The following is an 18,574-nucleotide window of genomic DNA, read 5'->3' on the forward strand; positions in this document are numbered from 1 at the left end:
AAACCGCCACGAGCGGTGCTGGTGTGTATCCATTTTCTCTTGTTATGTTCATATAGTAGTGCTGCATACTGTGAAATGAAAAGAAAAAAAACTAAAGGCAAGAACCTGTACCCGATTTGCCAAATCACCAATATTCTCCCTTTTGTTCTAAACTATTTGGAGCCCTCCATACATCGTAAAGGTTGCGATTGAAAAGGCGAAAACATTGCCGTTTTGGTGCGTATTACAAAGGTAAGGTGAGACATAGGCGAGGTGAGAAGAGATTGCAAAAGTCCAGGTAGATTGAGGAGCATAAACAACTTGATTTCGAAACGCTGAGTTGCATCACAAATTGCCAACTCAGAGATCAGCCTCTCCCAAACAAAAACAAAAAAACTCCCGAATGCCAAGAAATGATAATTCTAACTTCATTTTCCTTTTTTTTCTGCAGAGGAACAGACTCTTTCAGTGGCCGAATGTGAACGTCAGTAGGGTAGGTGAGAACATCACCGCCGAAGGAGGCGAGAACATCACCGCCGAAGGAGGCGAGAACATCACATTGCAACTTGTATACGTGGTTGTTTATTGTACAGATCAAATCCTTCTCATACATTTCGGTGTAATGGGTGATACTGCAGTCCGTATCTATAGCCCTGGGCCGAAGCAAGAACTACAGCAAGAGGAAGATCAACTGTTGTATATTCTATTTCAATGTTTTCCCATAATAGCGCTAGCACTGAGTGCTAAGCAGAGAAAGGAACTTCTGCAATATAATAATAAGTCGTTGGTATGATATATATATGTACATGTATATATATATATATATATATATACATATAGTGTACCCTACCGTTTAAAATCTGAAATTCGGAACAAGCCAGCGTTCAGTATGACTTGTGACTGTATTGCCTGTGCCATTCATAGGATTATTCTTTAATGCTCATGTACGACAAAGTGACCACGGAAGAAGAGTTGCAAGACAAGGCAGAAGATGGAGGAGAAGGACAGACACTTAAACCGAAGGGTGAGGACCGGGATGAGGCAATAGGGTTTACACTAATACCCTTGGGAGGGCATCCGTCGTTTTTCCAACAGAGAGCAACATGGCGGGCCAGGAAGGGGAGACGTCCTATCTGCACTTGTTAGCGGGTCCAAAATGAACCACATTTCAATGTCAGAGGCATCGAGTGACCGGCAGATGTACCATTCGGCAACTGAGGTAAGTTTTGGCGGTAAATTAGGCTATTGTTTTGGAGGGAAAAGCTAAGTTGGTTGTGTGATCGATCGGTACTGTTGCTCTATCTCTACATATATTTGTGCCATTCAAAGAACAACAAAACATAACGTTATCATTCTCCCTCAGTTGAAATGTTGAAAAAACAGTAATATATAAAGTAATGTTATGTGACATATACATGTATGCATACACAAATATGCATCCTTTTTATCACCTTCTTACCACCTGTAGGTTTGCCTGGGGATGTGGCCAAACTCCTCCTGAATCACTGTATCACACTGGGCATAGTGTGGGAAGAACTGCAGAGTGATAATGGGAGTGAGTTTGTGTCACACGTAGTCCGGTATGTATACATATCTTCTTCATGCATGCATAGTATTATTGTCTAATTCGTTTTTGATGACTTGATGGTTTACAGCTTATTTCCAATATCAATCTACTTTCTCATCCCTACAAGCACTGTAGTACCTTAGCCACTAAGGTCTGACACCATGATATCATTATAATTATTTCAACCTTATCAATGTGGTTATTACATACATTGTTGAAAAATGTCTATGTTTCACTGAATTCAAACACCAAAGTTGATAATTTTCATAGTTAGTCGGTCATGATGAGTCAGTCAGTAGTGTATTTTACTTTTTATTTTAGGGAACTGATGAAAGCACTGGGCGTGAAGGTTGTCTTGGCCAGCCCAAGGTGTCCAACAACTGGGGGGAGGTTTGAATGTGGAATTCAGAGTACAAAGAGAAGACTATCTGCTGTCATCGCCCAGGGTAGATTAGACAACAAGAATGGCGGGATGGCAGCACAGGAAGTGCTGCAAAAGGCGCTTTATCACTACAACAAGTAGGTGTTAAAACAAATATGATAGAATTTTTGCTGTCCACATTGTCATATTTCTTATAATGTATAAGATGCCTGATTCAAGCCAAGTGTTTAGAGCACACCAGCTGTTAAAGGCATGGTCTTTTGACTTGGCAAAGTCCCTGTTTGTGCTAGGGGGAAGTGCAGTTGCAGGAAGAGAGGGAAAGCATGCAGTAGAAAGTGCAGATGTGCAAAGGAACAACTTGGCTGCCAAAACAAGAACTTTGGGCAGGTAACAGCACTTTTAGTCTTGTTAGTAGATCATGTTCACCTGTACCTCTGTGTGTTCTATGGTATGGCTGCGGTGATATTTAGCAGTGATAGCTCTTTTAACTGCCTGTGTCCCATGTGTATTGCACTGTTGCAACTATTAATTTATAGCAATTGATGCTACAGATTGTCCTATTACAGGATCACTAAAATCTGTTGTTGTTGCTTGGATGATGTAAGTCATCCCCTAGGTGGACAAACAGCATTTAAATGAGCATCGTGTTAAAGCGACTTTCAATGTCAAAATGTATATGACAACAGCCTGCGATATTTCCAAATGTAGGTCCCAAGGATTGGAAGCCTCAAAAACCTGAAGAGTGAAGTTGCGAGGTGGAAGGACCGGGCGGAAGAGGCGGAAAGGGAGTTGGACGATTGGAAAAAACGGGCATTGGCAGCGGAGGGCAAACTGGCGAGGTGAGTACAATCGGTGATCATCATTGTTAAATTTCCCCTCACCTGACAGTCGTCCCTCTGTACCTGTGCTTGTGCCGCGTAACAGATCTACTCACCATCAGTTCTAACAAGGAGGTTTTACATACGGGTAGTTGGCAACTGTGTCACGGGAAAAAGGAAAGTGCATCGCCCCCGGGGTGAAATTGACGTGGATAGGTTTGATTCAGGTGATATGTAGTTGAAGTAGCAAAATTTCGAGTATTTGCCAACCAGAATAGACATGAGATCCACCCCATTTTTCACCTTTAACGAATGTATGCATTTTAACGAACGATATGACATTCTGTATTTCTTTCCATGGTAAAAGAAGCAGGTCCCTACAGGCCCACCACCTGCAGTCCGATGGAGATGACACCGTGAGTACGTCTGAGGCCCGCCAGGTACACACGTACGGCAAGTCGTCCGCCTCGGCCAAAAAGACAACCTCGCCAGCCTTGCCCAGCCAGGGAAAGCCGTCCGCCGGCCAGTACCCGCCCCTAAACCAGTTCCCGGCCACAACCCACCCGGCGGTCTGGAAATAGGAAAGCGGCAGTCAGCTCCAGCCCCGGCGCCCAGAAAAGAGCATATGAGACCGTTTAACCAACCAAGCCCATTGAGGTCAACCAGTTGGTTGCCGCTGCTTACAATAAGTAGTATTATGTGGTTAAGGCCGAAAGCGTACAGCAGCAGACCGCCTTTATCACCTGGATGGATTACCACGGCGATGGGGTGTACGTCCCCCCCCCAAAAAAACAGCAGAGGAAATATATTTTTGCCGTAGATATTCCCAACAGGAGACTGTCTGGGGGGGGTGGGGGGAGAGTTGAGGTACTTTGTATGGAAGAGATTGACAGACAATTCAAAACGTATCTCTCAGTTTTTGGATAATTGTAAGTTAACGTAGCTCTTCCATACTTTGCGCATCAATCTCCCACTGAATAGACATTCAATAGTGATTAACTGTTTCTTTTTTTGCATATAGCGTTATGAATGTATTAGTCTAGGTGGATAGATATGTAATCTGGACAAAATAAAAGCACATAGACGGTATTGGTACTTGTGTGGCATGGTTGTATTGTAGTCTGAGCCATTATTTGAGCGCTCCTAGTTCTCCTCTTACGGCGGCGTTGACAGAGAACGTTTTGGACAAAGTTTACTAGAATCAGGTGACAAATGTGAAAAAAGCTGTGATAATTGCTTGAGATCTAATACAAAACCTGATGACTTTGTAGATGTGACCAATGTAGCATCCAAGCTGTAGTTGTTGTTTTTTAGTTGGTCTATAAGAAATTACTCTCTAAAGATAAAAGTGGGTTAGATAAGTCATACATATTGGGCAAAATTCGTGTTTTTAGCCTGAAGAGGGCTGGACATTATGTAGAGACCATCCTTGATTTTGATATCATTTACCAACCACAGGCCAAGAAAACTGCCCGGGAGATGGAAGTCTCCAAAATGAGGAATGAAAATCTGGCTGCGGCAAGTGAGGAGTTGTTCCAGTTAATCACGGCAAGCTTGCTTAATTGGTGAGTACATGAAATATATTATGAAAATAAACCCATGGAACAGAAAGTCGACTGAAACGAAATAGCAACAGATGTATCTTAACAGTTGTAATTTCCTTTGCAGTATAATATTGTGGTTGAAAGTTCAAACGATGACAAAGCTGTACATTTGTACAAAGTAATGTTTGAAAGTGAAGATTTTTCTTCCCCCTTGCGGGGAACATTTCCTCTCACCAGACCATTTTTTCCTCGCGCGCAAGATATTTCCTCTTTTCTTTTTGACCCCATTTGGCGTACCACAGAATAGGTCCAACCTACGTCAGCAAGAGAATGCTCCTGTTGGGAGTTGACCTAGATATAGGAGCTGCAGGGGCCATTCACAGAATACAACTATCTTCTCCAAGCAAAGAGCTTGTTTCGACGTGTTCTGGGTTTTTTGAGGGGGCTTTCTACTTCGTCATGTTTTTTTGTCTCGTGTGGGTTTGCAAGAAAATCACAGCTCTACCATAATTTAACACAAAGCATATACCAATCTTTCCATTCGTTATAGGTACAGCAGGACGTGTGTTTATCTCGGAGCATCAGGACACAGCACGGCTGCTCAAACCATGAGGATGTTTCTAAAGGGAGCTTTACAATATGGGTTACCAAGCCGAATTCGTACAGATAAGGGTAGAGTAAATAATCAAGTAGGTCGTTTCATGGTTAGGTTGAGGCGCAGGGTATACAAGGCTCACATGAAAGGCAATTCAGTACACAATGCACGTGTTGAACGTTTTTGGGGTATCATGCGAAATAAGACCTCCAGACGGTTCCAGCATCTTTTTGAAAGCTTTGAAACAGAGGCTATAATAGACCCAAGTTCACCTGTGGATATTTTTGCACTACATTTTATCTTAATCCCCATCATAAATTCAGTATTATACACTTTAGGATCTCGTCACATAAGAACAGCCGAACAAATGACTCCTAATCAATAATGTTTTATGGTTTCCAGACTAACAGGAACAAAGATTACACATCAGTGAGGGAACATTACAACGGACAACCCTATGACGCTAATACTTTAGTAGAACACCGTTCTGATGAGGCACAACTGTTAATTTTGTGCAGGCGCGGTGATTTGGAGATAAGTGAGGACTGTTTGCAACAGTTGTTTAGGGAGGTTTTTACAGGTTTGACGTATGTCAAAGCCTGTATTGCTTAAGTACGATTGTGATCACGTGGTCTATGGGCGCCGCCATGTTGTTACGTAGCAGTGCATCAGCCAATGATATCTAATTTTGTCACTGTGACGCAAGTCATTCCTCTTACTTATTCATCGCCTTTTTACTTATTCATGACATCTGTAGCTCAGGTACATCTTCTACTGAATATATAATAGTCATATCAATATTAATTCGGCACCTTTTTACAGGGTCGTCACTATTGCATATTCATTACATCATCTGCTGAATATTTAACATTATCAATCATTGCCATCATTGAATATTCATTCATTTGCAGTTCAAGCTTTTTGTACTGTCTAGGCCAGCCAGTCTTCCCACTAGAAATACCACCGACTAAGCTGGTAACTTTTGTTTGTGGGTTAACACTACATGAAAATGCAGTTGAATTGATGCTGAATAGAGATTAACCAATACTTAACTGGTATCAATTAATAGGCAAGAAGATAAGTTTTTTTACTATCTTGACGAAATCCACGTTGTTAGATAATTAACATAGATAATTGATATATTCATGTGTAGTTCTGTCTCTGATCGAAGGTAATTAACATATTAATAGAAACTGCTATAACACCTCACTGGTAAAGGAAAGGTGTTTCACCTTAAAGTCATATGTACTTATCATTATCATCTTTATGTGTATTATGTTAATATGGAACTCATTTGCATAATTTATGCAGAAACTTCATATTTCCCTTATGCTAAATGCTACACGTCATATAAGAGGTGAATGTCGTTGTAGGACAGGCGAATACAATTGAATGTTCAGTATGCTAATTATGGCCTCATTTGCATTATTAATGATTTATGGAAAATCTATGTTTTCCTTACAATAAACGTTACAGATGTCATATTGGAGGTGTAGGCAGCTTTAGGATAGTCGAAAATAATGGAGAAGCATTATGCTAATGAGGGCTTCATTTGCATAATTTATGCAGAAAAGTTATACTTCCTTCAGGGTAAATGCTAGGGATGTGATATTAGTGATGTGGGTAGCTTTAGTAAAGGTGAATACAATGGAATGTATGTTATGCTAATGAGGACCTCATTTGCATTATTATTGAAGAAACTTCATATTTCCTGTACGATGAATACTACGGATGCCACATTGGATGTGTAGGTAGCTTTACTAAAACCATTATCTTTAGGTGTGTTATGCTGATGATGACTATATTTGCAAAATCAAATGCAAAAATGGTAGGGGCTTCATATTCGACATATATGTAGCTTGAATAAACAACGATGCTGTTTCATACCTCTTTTATGAATGGAGATAAATATTCTTTATTTAGGGTGGCAGAAGATGATTACCGAGTAGTTTTGAGGCTTCCGGGAGTCAGATGTGACGTCATAATATTATACCAGTGCAAAGGTGTAAATGGTAGGGTAGGGTGGCAGCCGCAGACAAAACAGACGAACAGTGATGCGCACATGGTATATGCGATGTCGTTCTTATAATCAAATTAACATGGCATTACTAATTAGTAAATTATTGTGAATAAAAAATACTTTTAATCTCCGTGGAGGAGGGTACTCGCGACAGTTAGGAAGCCGAGATAGTATGTAGTGACAGGCAGTTGTAATTCTCGGGAGTTTGAAAGCACCAAGCGGGGCCATGTTCATGTCGGTTAAGGAATGTGTGAACTCAGACGTTTGGTTGGCTACACTGATGGTACATCAAGAAATAAAATGCAGATTGGCAGTCCGTTACAAGTGGACGCACTCTGATACAGAACTAGGTTGCAGAGATATAGCAACTTCAACAGATACATACTTTGTACATGCTGTATAATAACCGTTTTTCTATCGTGTTATGGTAGGCACAGCTGGACGTTGTGTAGAACTGTGTCTAGATGAGAATACTGAACAGGAATATCTTTTTCTTTACAGACAACAGAAGATAGGTTTACTGTAGATGATGACTGGCAGATAGGTTGGGGGGGTAAGCAACAAAACTGCTAACGGGAAGTTCAAGTCAACAGAGCAGGATCAACCATTTGCAAGAAACAGTCGGCCCCCGAAGACTACAAGTGAACAGTGCATACAACAGGAACATCCTAAGGCAATGTTTCTTTTGATGTGGTTCATCTACAGAAGTTGACACCAGGAACAAGAGCAAAAGGGATGATACCTTATTTGAGGCTTTGGCATCCAGCAAACTCATCTAACTAAGCCGAACAAGCCCCCACTGAGCCAGAGGCACAGTCCCCGAAGTCTGGGTTTCCAAGAGGCTTGACAGCTGTAATACTGATATACCTGACTAACACACACTGAGTAAGCTGGATGTCTCGCCGTAGCCATTACATATTTGCTCTGTCACCTATGTGTAAATTCTGAAGTGTTTGGAAGTTTCATTGGAACAGCTTCTGTTGTTCAACGGGCTGGGTGTGTTGTTTCAGCAATCTTCTGTAGATATTGGGATGATTTGCCAGTTGAAATGAACACTTCAGACATCATATCTGTGTTGTCACAATCCTTTCTGGCTGCGTAGACCTGTGGGAAAGAAATACACATAGACTTTAATACAACATATTTTATTCAATTATTGAACACACATGTATCTTTGTGTAACGCAACACAAAAGAGAACGAATAAACTAATCACATTTTAATTTGCATTATATTTTTGGGTTGAAAAACAAAAAAAAGCTACCCAATTTTTCACACTCGTGTAGATTCCATTAGATTATCATTGTTTATATAGTGTGCATGCAGCTCAAATCTAACAGCTGTATACATAATAAAGGATGGCACATAAGTGGCTGTAAGTCGGTTACATTTTCAATTCAAGAATACGAAGGTAAAAACACCCTACGCCCACTAACGAGGTTTCCAATACAGTATCATAATTCAGTGCGCTGCAGCCGACCAATGATGATGAATTGAGTGCACACAAGGAACCCCGGTCCTTTGTTCTCAGACTACAGAACTCGGTAACAGAAACTGGCATTTACACGCACAAAAAGCACATATATATCGTCTACAGACTCCAGGTTCCACACACACAAATACAATGATTACATTTCTCCCGGCATTGGCGAGAATTTCGGTAAAAATTCCGTTTTCCCCGACATGTTTAACGCCAGAAAATGTCTCCCACATACGGCCGCCATGACCCGGCCCTCACGAAATAAAATATTTAACAACACCAGTTACAACCTCGAACCTCAATGTACTTACTCATTACTAAAACAGCCATACTGCGAGGTAACTGGGAGAGTTTTTGTGGCAGAAAATAAGGCAAAACACTAAAACCCTTTCTGCTACAACATGCACACATCCTCACCTCACAATGGCCGCCCTGTTCTGAGTAAATTCCACGCCACGCCACACAGGACCGACGCACTTCTTTTGTATCCGTGCGCGTACACATATGGAAAGCTTCTATTGACTAAGATACATATGAAAGACTTTCTGACAGCTTACACTATTAGAAAATTACACCTGCCAGTACGAAAGCAATTAAAGCCAATAACACAATCGAGGTTAGCCACATATTAATAAGCTAGTTCGGAGTTGCTACTACGCATGTGCAGTGTCAAAGGTGAAGGCCCCGGGCTCGTATACAGTGCTCGCCTGGACATTGTCTAGATTTGCATAACAACTGTCTAGATTTACATATCAACGCCCGACTGGCTTTGTTGACGTCTGCGGGGCCTTCACCTTTGACACTGCACATGCGTAGTAACAACTCCGAACTAGCTTATAAGACGTTCCCTGTTTGGCCGCACTATTTTATGGCGGCACATGTGTACGCTCTGTCCGGGGAGGGTATTTGGTGGCGGCTGGATGATGACGTAAGTAATTCTGGAGGCTTACTTGGGGTTTATCGAGATGCCGTTCTTTAAAAATTACACAAAACCGTAATATCAAGCCGTGTCCCTTTTGAGGCCCGCCCCTGCAACCCCTGAAGTGATTATCGTATGACGCAAAATTTTCAGGAGATTATGAAGTCATGATTGTAATAACCTTATAACACGAAAAAAACATAATAGACTTAAACGTTCACTCTAGTGTTTTTTTGTGTGAAGCAAATAACGTTGGGTAACCTAAATTCGTGGGGTACTTAAAGTCGGGATTTTTCGAAAACGGGGTATTTAGGGATATGTGCTACATGCAAAATCAGTTATAACGCCAGCAATGCAAAGAAGTTTAGAAATTCGGTTTGCTGGGGCTCCTACGATCGTTTTGGTTGTTATTCTAATACGTGACCTTACAATTGATTAATTCAATCATAATGGGAGAGCCCTGAACTATGACAGACTTATGTAAAACAAGTGAGAACTTGACTTTGGGGTATATTTATAAGTATATTAGACTTTTCAATTTTAAGTTTAGCTTACCTTTAAATCTAAACCCAAACATGGGATTACCATGTGTGTTTTTATCTTTTAGCAAAATCATCGAGTACTACAGGAGGTTAGGGTCGTCTGTATGTGTTTGTTTTATGGACGCCTCTAAGGCCTTTGATCGCGTCAACCAATATTGTTTTAAAAAATGCTTGACAGAAATGTCTCTCTGTACGTTGTCACAATTGAAATCGGTAGTGGGGGTTGGGTAAGTGGCGTGAACACGTAGAAGCTAAAATCACTGTGTGTTGTTAGCCACACGGACAGCAAAATACGTCACCTGAAAAGCAGGCTGGAAAAATGTGCAATCTGTGCCTCATGTGTCATATACTGTGCTCGGAATGTTGACTGGGAAAAACCCAAGGGATTGTTCTCAAGTTAATAGTACGCGTACGGTAACGTATATAAAAGTGTGCAATAGTCAACCAGCGCAATATGTTTGTTTGTAGTTTACCTGTAACAATTATAAATGTTTAGAGAATCTTTTTTACCTCCAGTTTTAGTGCCTGGGCAGTCCAACGCACACGATTTACTTTTTACCTTGCGCCCCATAGGTGTCCTAACACAGACAATGTACTCTCCAAGCAGAGGTAAGATTCGGGGTATTTTCGACGTATTTTCGCGGTATTTTATACGTCTTTTCCGTTTTTAGTTGGGTCTCCCTCCTCTCCCAAACTAAAAACGGAAAAGAAGTATAAAATACCGCGAAAATACGTCGAAAATACCCCGGATCTTATCTCCGCTTGGAGACTAGTATTGCGGCCAATTGTTTGGCTCTCAAATCTGGAATTGTTAGCTCCGGTGTACTTTCCAGATGCCTTGTTGTTTACAATCGAATTGTTTCCGAATCATTGTGAACTTTGGCCACGGTGGTGCAGCGCAAGTACATTGTTTGCATACTACTCGAGAGACAAATTTGAATCAAGGCGAAAAAGGATATATATACATGTTGTTCTTTCTTATGCTTCGGTCACAATTGGAAGAAGGGGCCCTGCCGGGTAGTTCCCGGGCCTTCTTTTGGCACTTCCGGGCGTGACCCCTACGTGGCCCCGTGGGGCACCCTGCGGCTACCGGGCTATTTTTGGGCCCGGCGGGGACCCGACAAAAATTTAGTTATGACTTAAATTCTACCCGGGCCCCGCGGACAAAACGACGCCGTGACCTCAACGTGAGAACACCGCGAGGTACCCCTCCGGTTGCCGGCAGTCCACCGGGACAAGTAATTATTTGTCTGTTTGCTTGTTTGTTTGTTTGTTTGTTTATTTATTTGCACAACAAGGAAATCTATAATACATAATACGATAAACAATAGATAGAAGTAGCTTTAGGAGGAGGAAAAGCGTACTATATAGCTTATACTAGGCCCTCCTGGTCTATACTTCTCAAACTTGATAATGAATTATAAAAAAATAAAGCAAAGTTATACATAGAATACGATAACTATAGATAATGATAATCAAATAATCAATGGTATAGATCAAAGTTAGATAATAACTGAACATCTGACTACTACAGGGGGATATGATATTCAGTACCCGAATCTATGTTCAGTAGTGCTGCAAAGGCATTGAGTCTACTTTGTATTTCTATTGCCGTAGTGTATGTGAGATTTTTAATTACTATATGTGTTATTAGATCAATAGTATTATATTTCTTATATAACAAAGACTTACAACCCAGAGATAGTTACGTACTTAGCCTTCAGTTTTACCCCGTGTGGATTGTCGTATTTTAATATGTACTCTTTTGAGGAATATTTGCGGATAATTTTAAGCTAAGTCTAGTTGTTTTAAGCTATGCTGAAATATAATCTTTCTTGCAATGCAGCTTCATTGCTGCTAAGAGATCAATCAATAAACCAGTCTTATCTAATAGTCCCAGGACCGGGGTTCCCGGAGGGAAAGTCGAAGGGGGTAGAATTAGAGTTATAAAGAAAAATTCATTGAAAGTCGTAAGACGTTGATTCAGAATGTACAAATATTGGACCGGCCTGATCTCTAATTGTCGTATACTGTAATTCACTTTAAGTTCACGGCAGCAAAATTTCACGGTGTAATGAAAATGGATATTTTCACTGAACTTTAACTTCACGATGGTGGCAAGTGACTTGCAGAAAGGATGTGTGGAGGAATCATAAATAGGTTTTTCACTGTGATGATAAGTTCACGGTCCAGAGGTGACAGTGAAAACAGTGAACTTAAAGTTACAGTGAAAGAAACAAGAACTACAGTATTTACATGTACTGTCTATTGGAAAATAAAGATAATTAGCCTGAATTCAATCAAGCCTCCTGTGACCGCTCGCCACCCTGTAACCGCCTCGCAACCCAAGAGCTTGATGGCTTGGGCCGCTAACTCAAGGGAATCCTCCTTTCTGAATATGGATAATTTATGCAGCCGTCATCAGCCCACAGAGCTGCCTGCCCAGGCCAGACTCAAGTTGCTAAGGATCTATTGCTGTTGCTATCCAGTGATTGACAGCTGCAGATGTCTGATCTGCAGGTGGTAGGAAGAGAGTTTCACAGGCAGTTTCTCTGTACTTTGAACATTTTTCGGCACCCAAGTCTTTTCTTGTTGGATTTTTAAACTTGGTTTTTGATGTGGGAGAAACTGACATTGTCTGCCTCTAAAGGAACAGATACACTAAGGAGGTTTGAAATCCCTTTTGACCGGCTTGGATACATCCCATTTCTCACCCTCCCAACATCTGGATCTCATTTCCCATCCCTTCCTCCCCGTCTGCCTGTGGTGCAAGGAGTGACAGCTAACAGACAGGCTAACTAGGTGGTTTCTATGGCAATGGGAGCCTAGCTGAAATCCTGCCCTATGATTGGTGTTACCATTTTTGATAACAGTTCTCCCGGCTTAGAGCAACCAGAGCACAAACTCCGCGGGGAGGGGAGAGAAACCCCCGGACAGCTGGAGTTTGCGTAATACAGACTAAAGATAATATGTTCTATATATATATATATATATATATACATATATATATATATATATAAGCTTGTAGCTTCGCATAGTTATTCTTCACTTGTTCTTTCTTTTGCATAACTATTAAAATCTGTTTACAGTCTGCCTGTTTGTTTCGAAACCTTTTTTATCGATAAACGTACGTATATATACTGGTGTACGTGTATGTGTATGTGTATGTGCATCTAGATCTAGATTCATTTATATGTTTATGTACATATATGTTAACGTGTATGGCTGTGTGTGCGTAAGTATGTTTAGCAGTATATTTGAATGTGTACGTACATAAAACTGGGCGTGTTTGTATATTTATCTAGGTAAAATGTTTGATTTGAAAACATGTCCGTAGCCAGAGGGGTTCGGAAAATACCTATTAAGGTGTGCTGGCTTTTATTAGCTAAGAGCCAGCCACATATTAAGGTGTGCTGGCTCTTATTAGCTAAGAGCCAGCCACATATTAAGGTGTGCTGGCTTTTATTAGCTAAGAGCCAGCCACATATTAAGGTGTGCTGGCTTTTATTAGCTAAGAGCCAGCCACATATTAAGGTGTGCTGGCTTTTATTAGCTAAGAGCCAGCCACATATTAAGGTGTGCTGGCTCTAATTAGCTAAGGGCCAGCAACATATTAAGGTGTGCTGGCTCTAATTAGAATGAAACCGATTTATTTTCTCATTGATGGTGACGGATGTATAGCTGACCAAAGTTTCGCCCCCCCCCCCCCCCCCCCGTGTACACTAAATGTCGGGCAGTAACTTTCTAGCGAGGTCCAATCATATGGCTGCTCGCAGGTCACCGAACGTCACCGACAATTAGCCAATGACGGTCGAGTTTTGGGTTGTTAACACCCCTGGTCTTATGTAAATGTCATCAACTCAAACCAAGCGCATTTCAGTTGTTATTCCCACTACTTCCGTACGTATACATCCAGATCAGTTTGTAAAGTTAACTTTCACCACCAAAACGCGAAGGGACTGAAGAGATGAAGTTTTACAGCTTCAATGGCGCTGCACTAGCGCTAATGGAGCGGTCATTGCGGGAGGGAATAGATCCCGACGAAGGTGAAATTCTTCGAGTCGACCCAACATTTCCCACCAAAAGCAAGCTCTCGAAGACGGGCCGCGTACAGAAATGGAGGGAAATCAAGTCCAAGCTAGTCCTGGGTCAAGATTTTGTGGCACATTGTGAGGCCCCAAATCACCGACTGCCGGCGAGAGAAGACATTGAACGGATTTTCCGGCAAAGTCACCTAAGAACGAATCCAGAGTGCGACAGCGGCGCGTCTTCGAGTCACCGGCCATGGCGTGAGACTTGGGAATTGGTAAGTAATACCAAACTTCTTGTGAACAATATTTGTCAAAAATCATGATTGTTTTACAATATGTTCGCTGAACCCTCCTTGCTGGAACCAACAAAATTTGAACTATACATGTAACGTTACATGAAGGTGTAACTTTATCATATAACCGCACAAGAACATCGTTATGATTGTCTATTTCCACGCATTAACTATTCTGAATACATGTATATATGATCATGATGTTTTCGCTTTATTGCACACTTTGACGGACGTTGGTGCTAAAATGTTACAAAATGCACAAAACATAATGTAGAAACCGTTTTTATATGCAATACAATCAGTCTAAATTACGCACCGTATTATCGGTCAATCGACTTCTTTTGCTTTTTGTAATTTGTGACATGTTCTTATACTTGCATGTATGCAAAACCCGCTTACAATATAACGTTCAAAGAGGTTTACCTTGCTTCTGTGTGATGTAAAAGCATTTGCTGAATTTGAATATGTCGGCCAGTCGTCGAGTCTTTCAGCTTTCTGAACTTTAAAGCACGATAATTTATTCATAGAATAACAATAAAGGTAACAAAGCCACTTAGATAGGATAATAGTAGGATAACATGCTAATGATTATTTTTGTAACCAAACGGAGATAAATAGGCGACTTTGAAGAGTTCTTATTAAGTCAGTAACCCAAACACGCCTCGGATTTTGAGGCCAGTAACGTTTAGCTGACAACTCCCGAAGTAACGTCCAATATTATTTCAGATATCTTCAATGTACCAAACAAATGTCAAGAAGTTTGGCATCACAAGAGAGGGCTTCGAACATCAGCTGGACACCTGTTCTTGCAAGGTGAGCGTCACGCCGGCACAACCACAGACAGCGCAGACAACCGCAGACGGTAACGACGAGTCTGAAAGCGAGGATGAGTTTGTGGGGTTTCCAGACGAGAGCGACAGTGACAGTGAGGGCTCTGAAACAGAAAGCTATGATCTTTTCGAAGAGATGGACATTTCTGTGAGAGATCCTAAAGCCGGAATCAAGATCCACACCAGACCCCGCACCGTCAGTCGCCATGACTACCAAAACATCACCATTTCCAGGGACACTTTAGAAGAACACATTGAAAACCTATCGGACACCCACAATGTACATCTGAAGGTAGTGCATACGCAAAAGACCACAGTCAGTATGAAAATCCGCGACAACGAAACAATCCATCTACTTGGCACAATGAAGACGTTTGCGTGTCACAGGGCCGGCACCCCGAGAAGAAAACGGCTGTGCAAACGGCGGAGGAGGAAAAGTCGTGCAGTTGGATGCTCCTTCCGGGTGAAGGTTTTCACCCCGAATGACGAGAGCCAGCCACTGCAAGTTCGCCTCTATCCACACCATTGTAATCACACACCCGGTTCAGAGGAGGACAGCTGTTACATGCCCGTACATCAGACTGTGAAACAAGTAGCCACTGACTGTCTTGGCGTAGGTATGACTGTACAGCAAACATCCAACATGCTACAGTCCATGCAACAATCTGGGACTATTGAAATCATAAACAAAGGCCGCTGGAGGACAACTCTGACAAGGAAAGAACTGACTCAGCTTCAGTATGAAATGCGCTGCAGTAAGAGGGTCCACCAGGATGACTTGGTCGGCACCTACGCCAAGGCAGAGCGTCTCCGAGACCAGGGCGTGTGTATCTTCTTCCAAGAGTACGACCCTGACAATGAAGACCCCGACAAGAGACCATTTGTCCTGGTTCTCCAGACAGAATGGCAGCGGCAGGCGGCAGAACGCTTCAGCCCCAACAGCGTCTGGACAGTGGACTCCACCTTCGGCCTGAATTCGTACGGCCTACCCGTCTTCAGCGCAGTAGTGCCCAACCAAAACCGCCAAGGACTGCCAATATTCTACCTGATAACGTCAAATGACAAGAAGACCAAGCACGAGGAGACTGGGGTCCGGCTTGGGTTCGAAGCTCTCCTGGAACGAATGAGTGCACGACCGAACGCCATCATTATTGACAAGTCTCTAACAGAGAAGAGGGCAATTGAGAGTGCCGTACAGAACGACCCCTTGTCGTGGGAAGACGGCACTCAGTCCAAATGCCACCTTCTCTTATGTTGGTTTCACGTGAAGAAGGCATGGACGGAGAACTTGTTGCCAAAGTTGGAAGGACAGATGGCAGCAGATGTGTACGAAAAACTATGCGGACTTATGATGCACCCGACGTGGCAGGGCTTTGAGGAAAACCTGGAGCAGTTCTACTCCGAATTTGAGAACGCGCAACAGGTCACTAAGTACATGCGTGGGTGGGACTGCGACGAATGGCGTAGCATGTGGGTCCGTGCTGGCCGCATGTTCCCCCACGGAGATACTGACACCACGAACCTTGTAGAGCTTCACTGGGAGTTAATCAAGTATACAACACTCAATGGTAGGGCCAACCATCGCTTAGATGTTCTTATGGACGCTCTGATCGGAAATCCGGACGATGGCACTTTCCATGGAGGGCAAAGTTCAGTGGGTTTCTACATGGAGAAACAGAAGGAAGTAGATATGGGACTCCATAGCGCTCGGGCCACGGTAGCGGAGAGGAACAGACAGAGCAGGGCAGAGATGTACATGCAGGCACACAGCAAGGACAGCTCTGTACTCCGGCTACAAAGCGAGGCTCTGCTTCTGTTCAAAATCAAAAGCAGTAGCAAAAAGGGGGTACGGTACAATGTTTGCTTAACAACAATGATCTGTGACTGCAGCGATAACTTCAACAATGCCATCATCTGCAAACACATCTGCGCATGCCGCCTGTATGTACATAAGTTCAAACCCCACCTGCTTGCAAACATAGCTCCCCCGGACGCTAGAAACCCAACTAGTTTTTTAGTTCCAAACTGTGGATCCAGTACTGACAATACAGACGAGACGACAGAGTCACAAGTTCCCACACCTGAAAGTTCGGACACCTGTGAAGACCTAGATAATGCTCGTCTGCAAGTGGAAGCAACCTTGCGCGATATGCAATGGGAGGGAATGACCAGCTACCAAGCAGCGCAGACTACAATCTTAATGAAGAACTTTGTTAAACAGCTCCAGACAGTTCAATCAGTACAAAAGCCACTCACCCGGGATGAGAGAGTCGTACAGGCTAGGCTTGTTCGCACAATTCAGCAGGCAAACACTGCTGCGCGTCGTCCTACCAGCAGCACACAGGACCCTGACACCCAACCAGCCAACAGAATCATCGCCAGACAACCAGACCAGCAAACAAAACATCGAAAAAAGATCAAACAGACCCACAAACGGATTGTCCTGCCAGGAGAACATCACAGCAAGTTCAAGCGCGCAAAGTGTGCCAACTGCGGAACCTCAAATTATGTTTGTGTCAACGGAAAAGCTACAGAAGCCACTACAACATGCAAAAACTGTGACGAGGAAGTGACCTGGGCTTGCCCTAAAGATGGACACAAGTGATCAATGAATGAAAACTACAATAAACCCTTCTTTCATATCTTTACCGACAAAGGTCACAGAACATAGTTGGAATTGAAGAAGTGTGAAATGTGGATGTTATTTGGACGCTCAAGACTAACACATACGTAGAAATTGTAAAATGTAAAAAGCATGGCAAATATTGTGCGTAGTTCATGTTACATTAAGAACAAGTCGGCTTTGAGGTTGTATGAATTAGATCGCGAATTTTGTTCAGTCGAACGTATGACCGTGCCTAATTAATTTGACACGGCCTTTTTTGGATGAGCCAGCCGCAGGCATTCAAAAGAGCCGATAAACCCGCTTTTGTTTATCATCGTTAAGTATTACCTATGCAAGTAGTTTTGTTTTTCCTTCGACATTGTATACTTACCTTTGTTGAATCTATACATGCGTAGACTATGGTCAGCCAAACACGATAGCGACATTGCTTCCCTGTATTTTCTGATGACAATAAATGTAAAGTTTTGTATGTCACATTGTCTATCACCGAACATTATTTCCGTACATGAAATTTAAAGAAAATGCATGATACGAAGTGCTACAGCTTAGAACTTTAACCATGCTAAAGATACCAAAATGCTCTCTCCGAAGCGTGGCGTTATGGCTATACTGCATTATCAAATATAAGGCGTTGTGTAGTCAGGTCTTGTCGATGTTTAAAACTTGTTCAGTGCGTAGTTCTGCTCTACATAAGCAGGATTAAAAGTCATGTGCTGCAAGTCCCACGTAAAGTTACTTCGTAATGTATTGCCGCTATTAACAATGAACCAGTAATCGACGGACAATGGGTGTGAAATATTCATTCTTGTCCCTCGCGTGCCAGTAGATTGGCGTTAATTGGCTACTTTGCTACAGTCCAAAATTTAATCTCTTTTCCAGAACTGTCAAACTTTATATTTAAACGATAGGGCTCTTGAAACAAATTGGAGGAATGACACCGATTTATTTT

At 42.3% G+C, this 18,574-nt stretch overlaps 1 protein-coding gene and 1 long non-coding RNA gene across 2 annotated transcripts; one reads left to right on the forward strand and one right to left on the reverse strand.

Annotated features, from left to right (window-relative positions):
* Nucleotides 1-7,073: 7,073 nt before the first annotated feature.
* Nucleotides 7,074-8,875, reverse strand: LOC136446476 (uncharacterized). Its single transcript, XR_010757577.1, has 2 exons — nt 8,802-8,875; nt 7,074-8,009 (listed from the first exon to the last, which is right to left on the reverse strand). It is a non-coding gene; the product is annotated as an uncharacterized lncRNA (long non-coding RNA).
* Nucleotides 8,876-13,550: 4,675 nt separating this feature from the next.
* On the forward strand, nt 13,551-18,099 carry LOC136446148 (uncharacterized). The gene is made up of 2 exons (XM_066444457.1): nt 13,551-14,151; nt 14,896-18,099. The coding sequence occupies exons 1-2, from the start codon at nt 13,813-13,815 to the stop codon at nt 17,602-17,604; spliced, it is 3,048 nt and encodes a 1,015-aa protein (XP_066300554.1). The 5' UTR covers nt 13,551-13,812; the 3' UTR covers nt 17,605-18,099.
* Nucleotides 18,100-18,574: the final 475 nt, after the last annotated feature.

The sequence above is a fragment of the Branchiostoma lanceolatum genome, chromosome 12 (genome assembly GCF_035083965.1).
Source record: "Branchiostoma lanceolatum isolate klBraLanc5 chromosome 12, klBraLanc5.hap2, whole genome shotgun sequence".
NCBI lineage: Eukaryota > Metazoa > Chordata > Leptocardii > Amphioxiformes > Branchiostomatidae > Branchiostoma > Branchiostoma lanceolatum.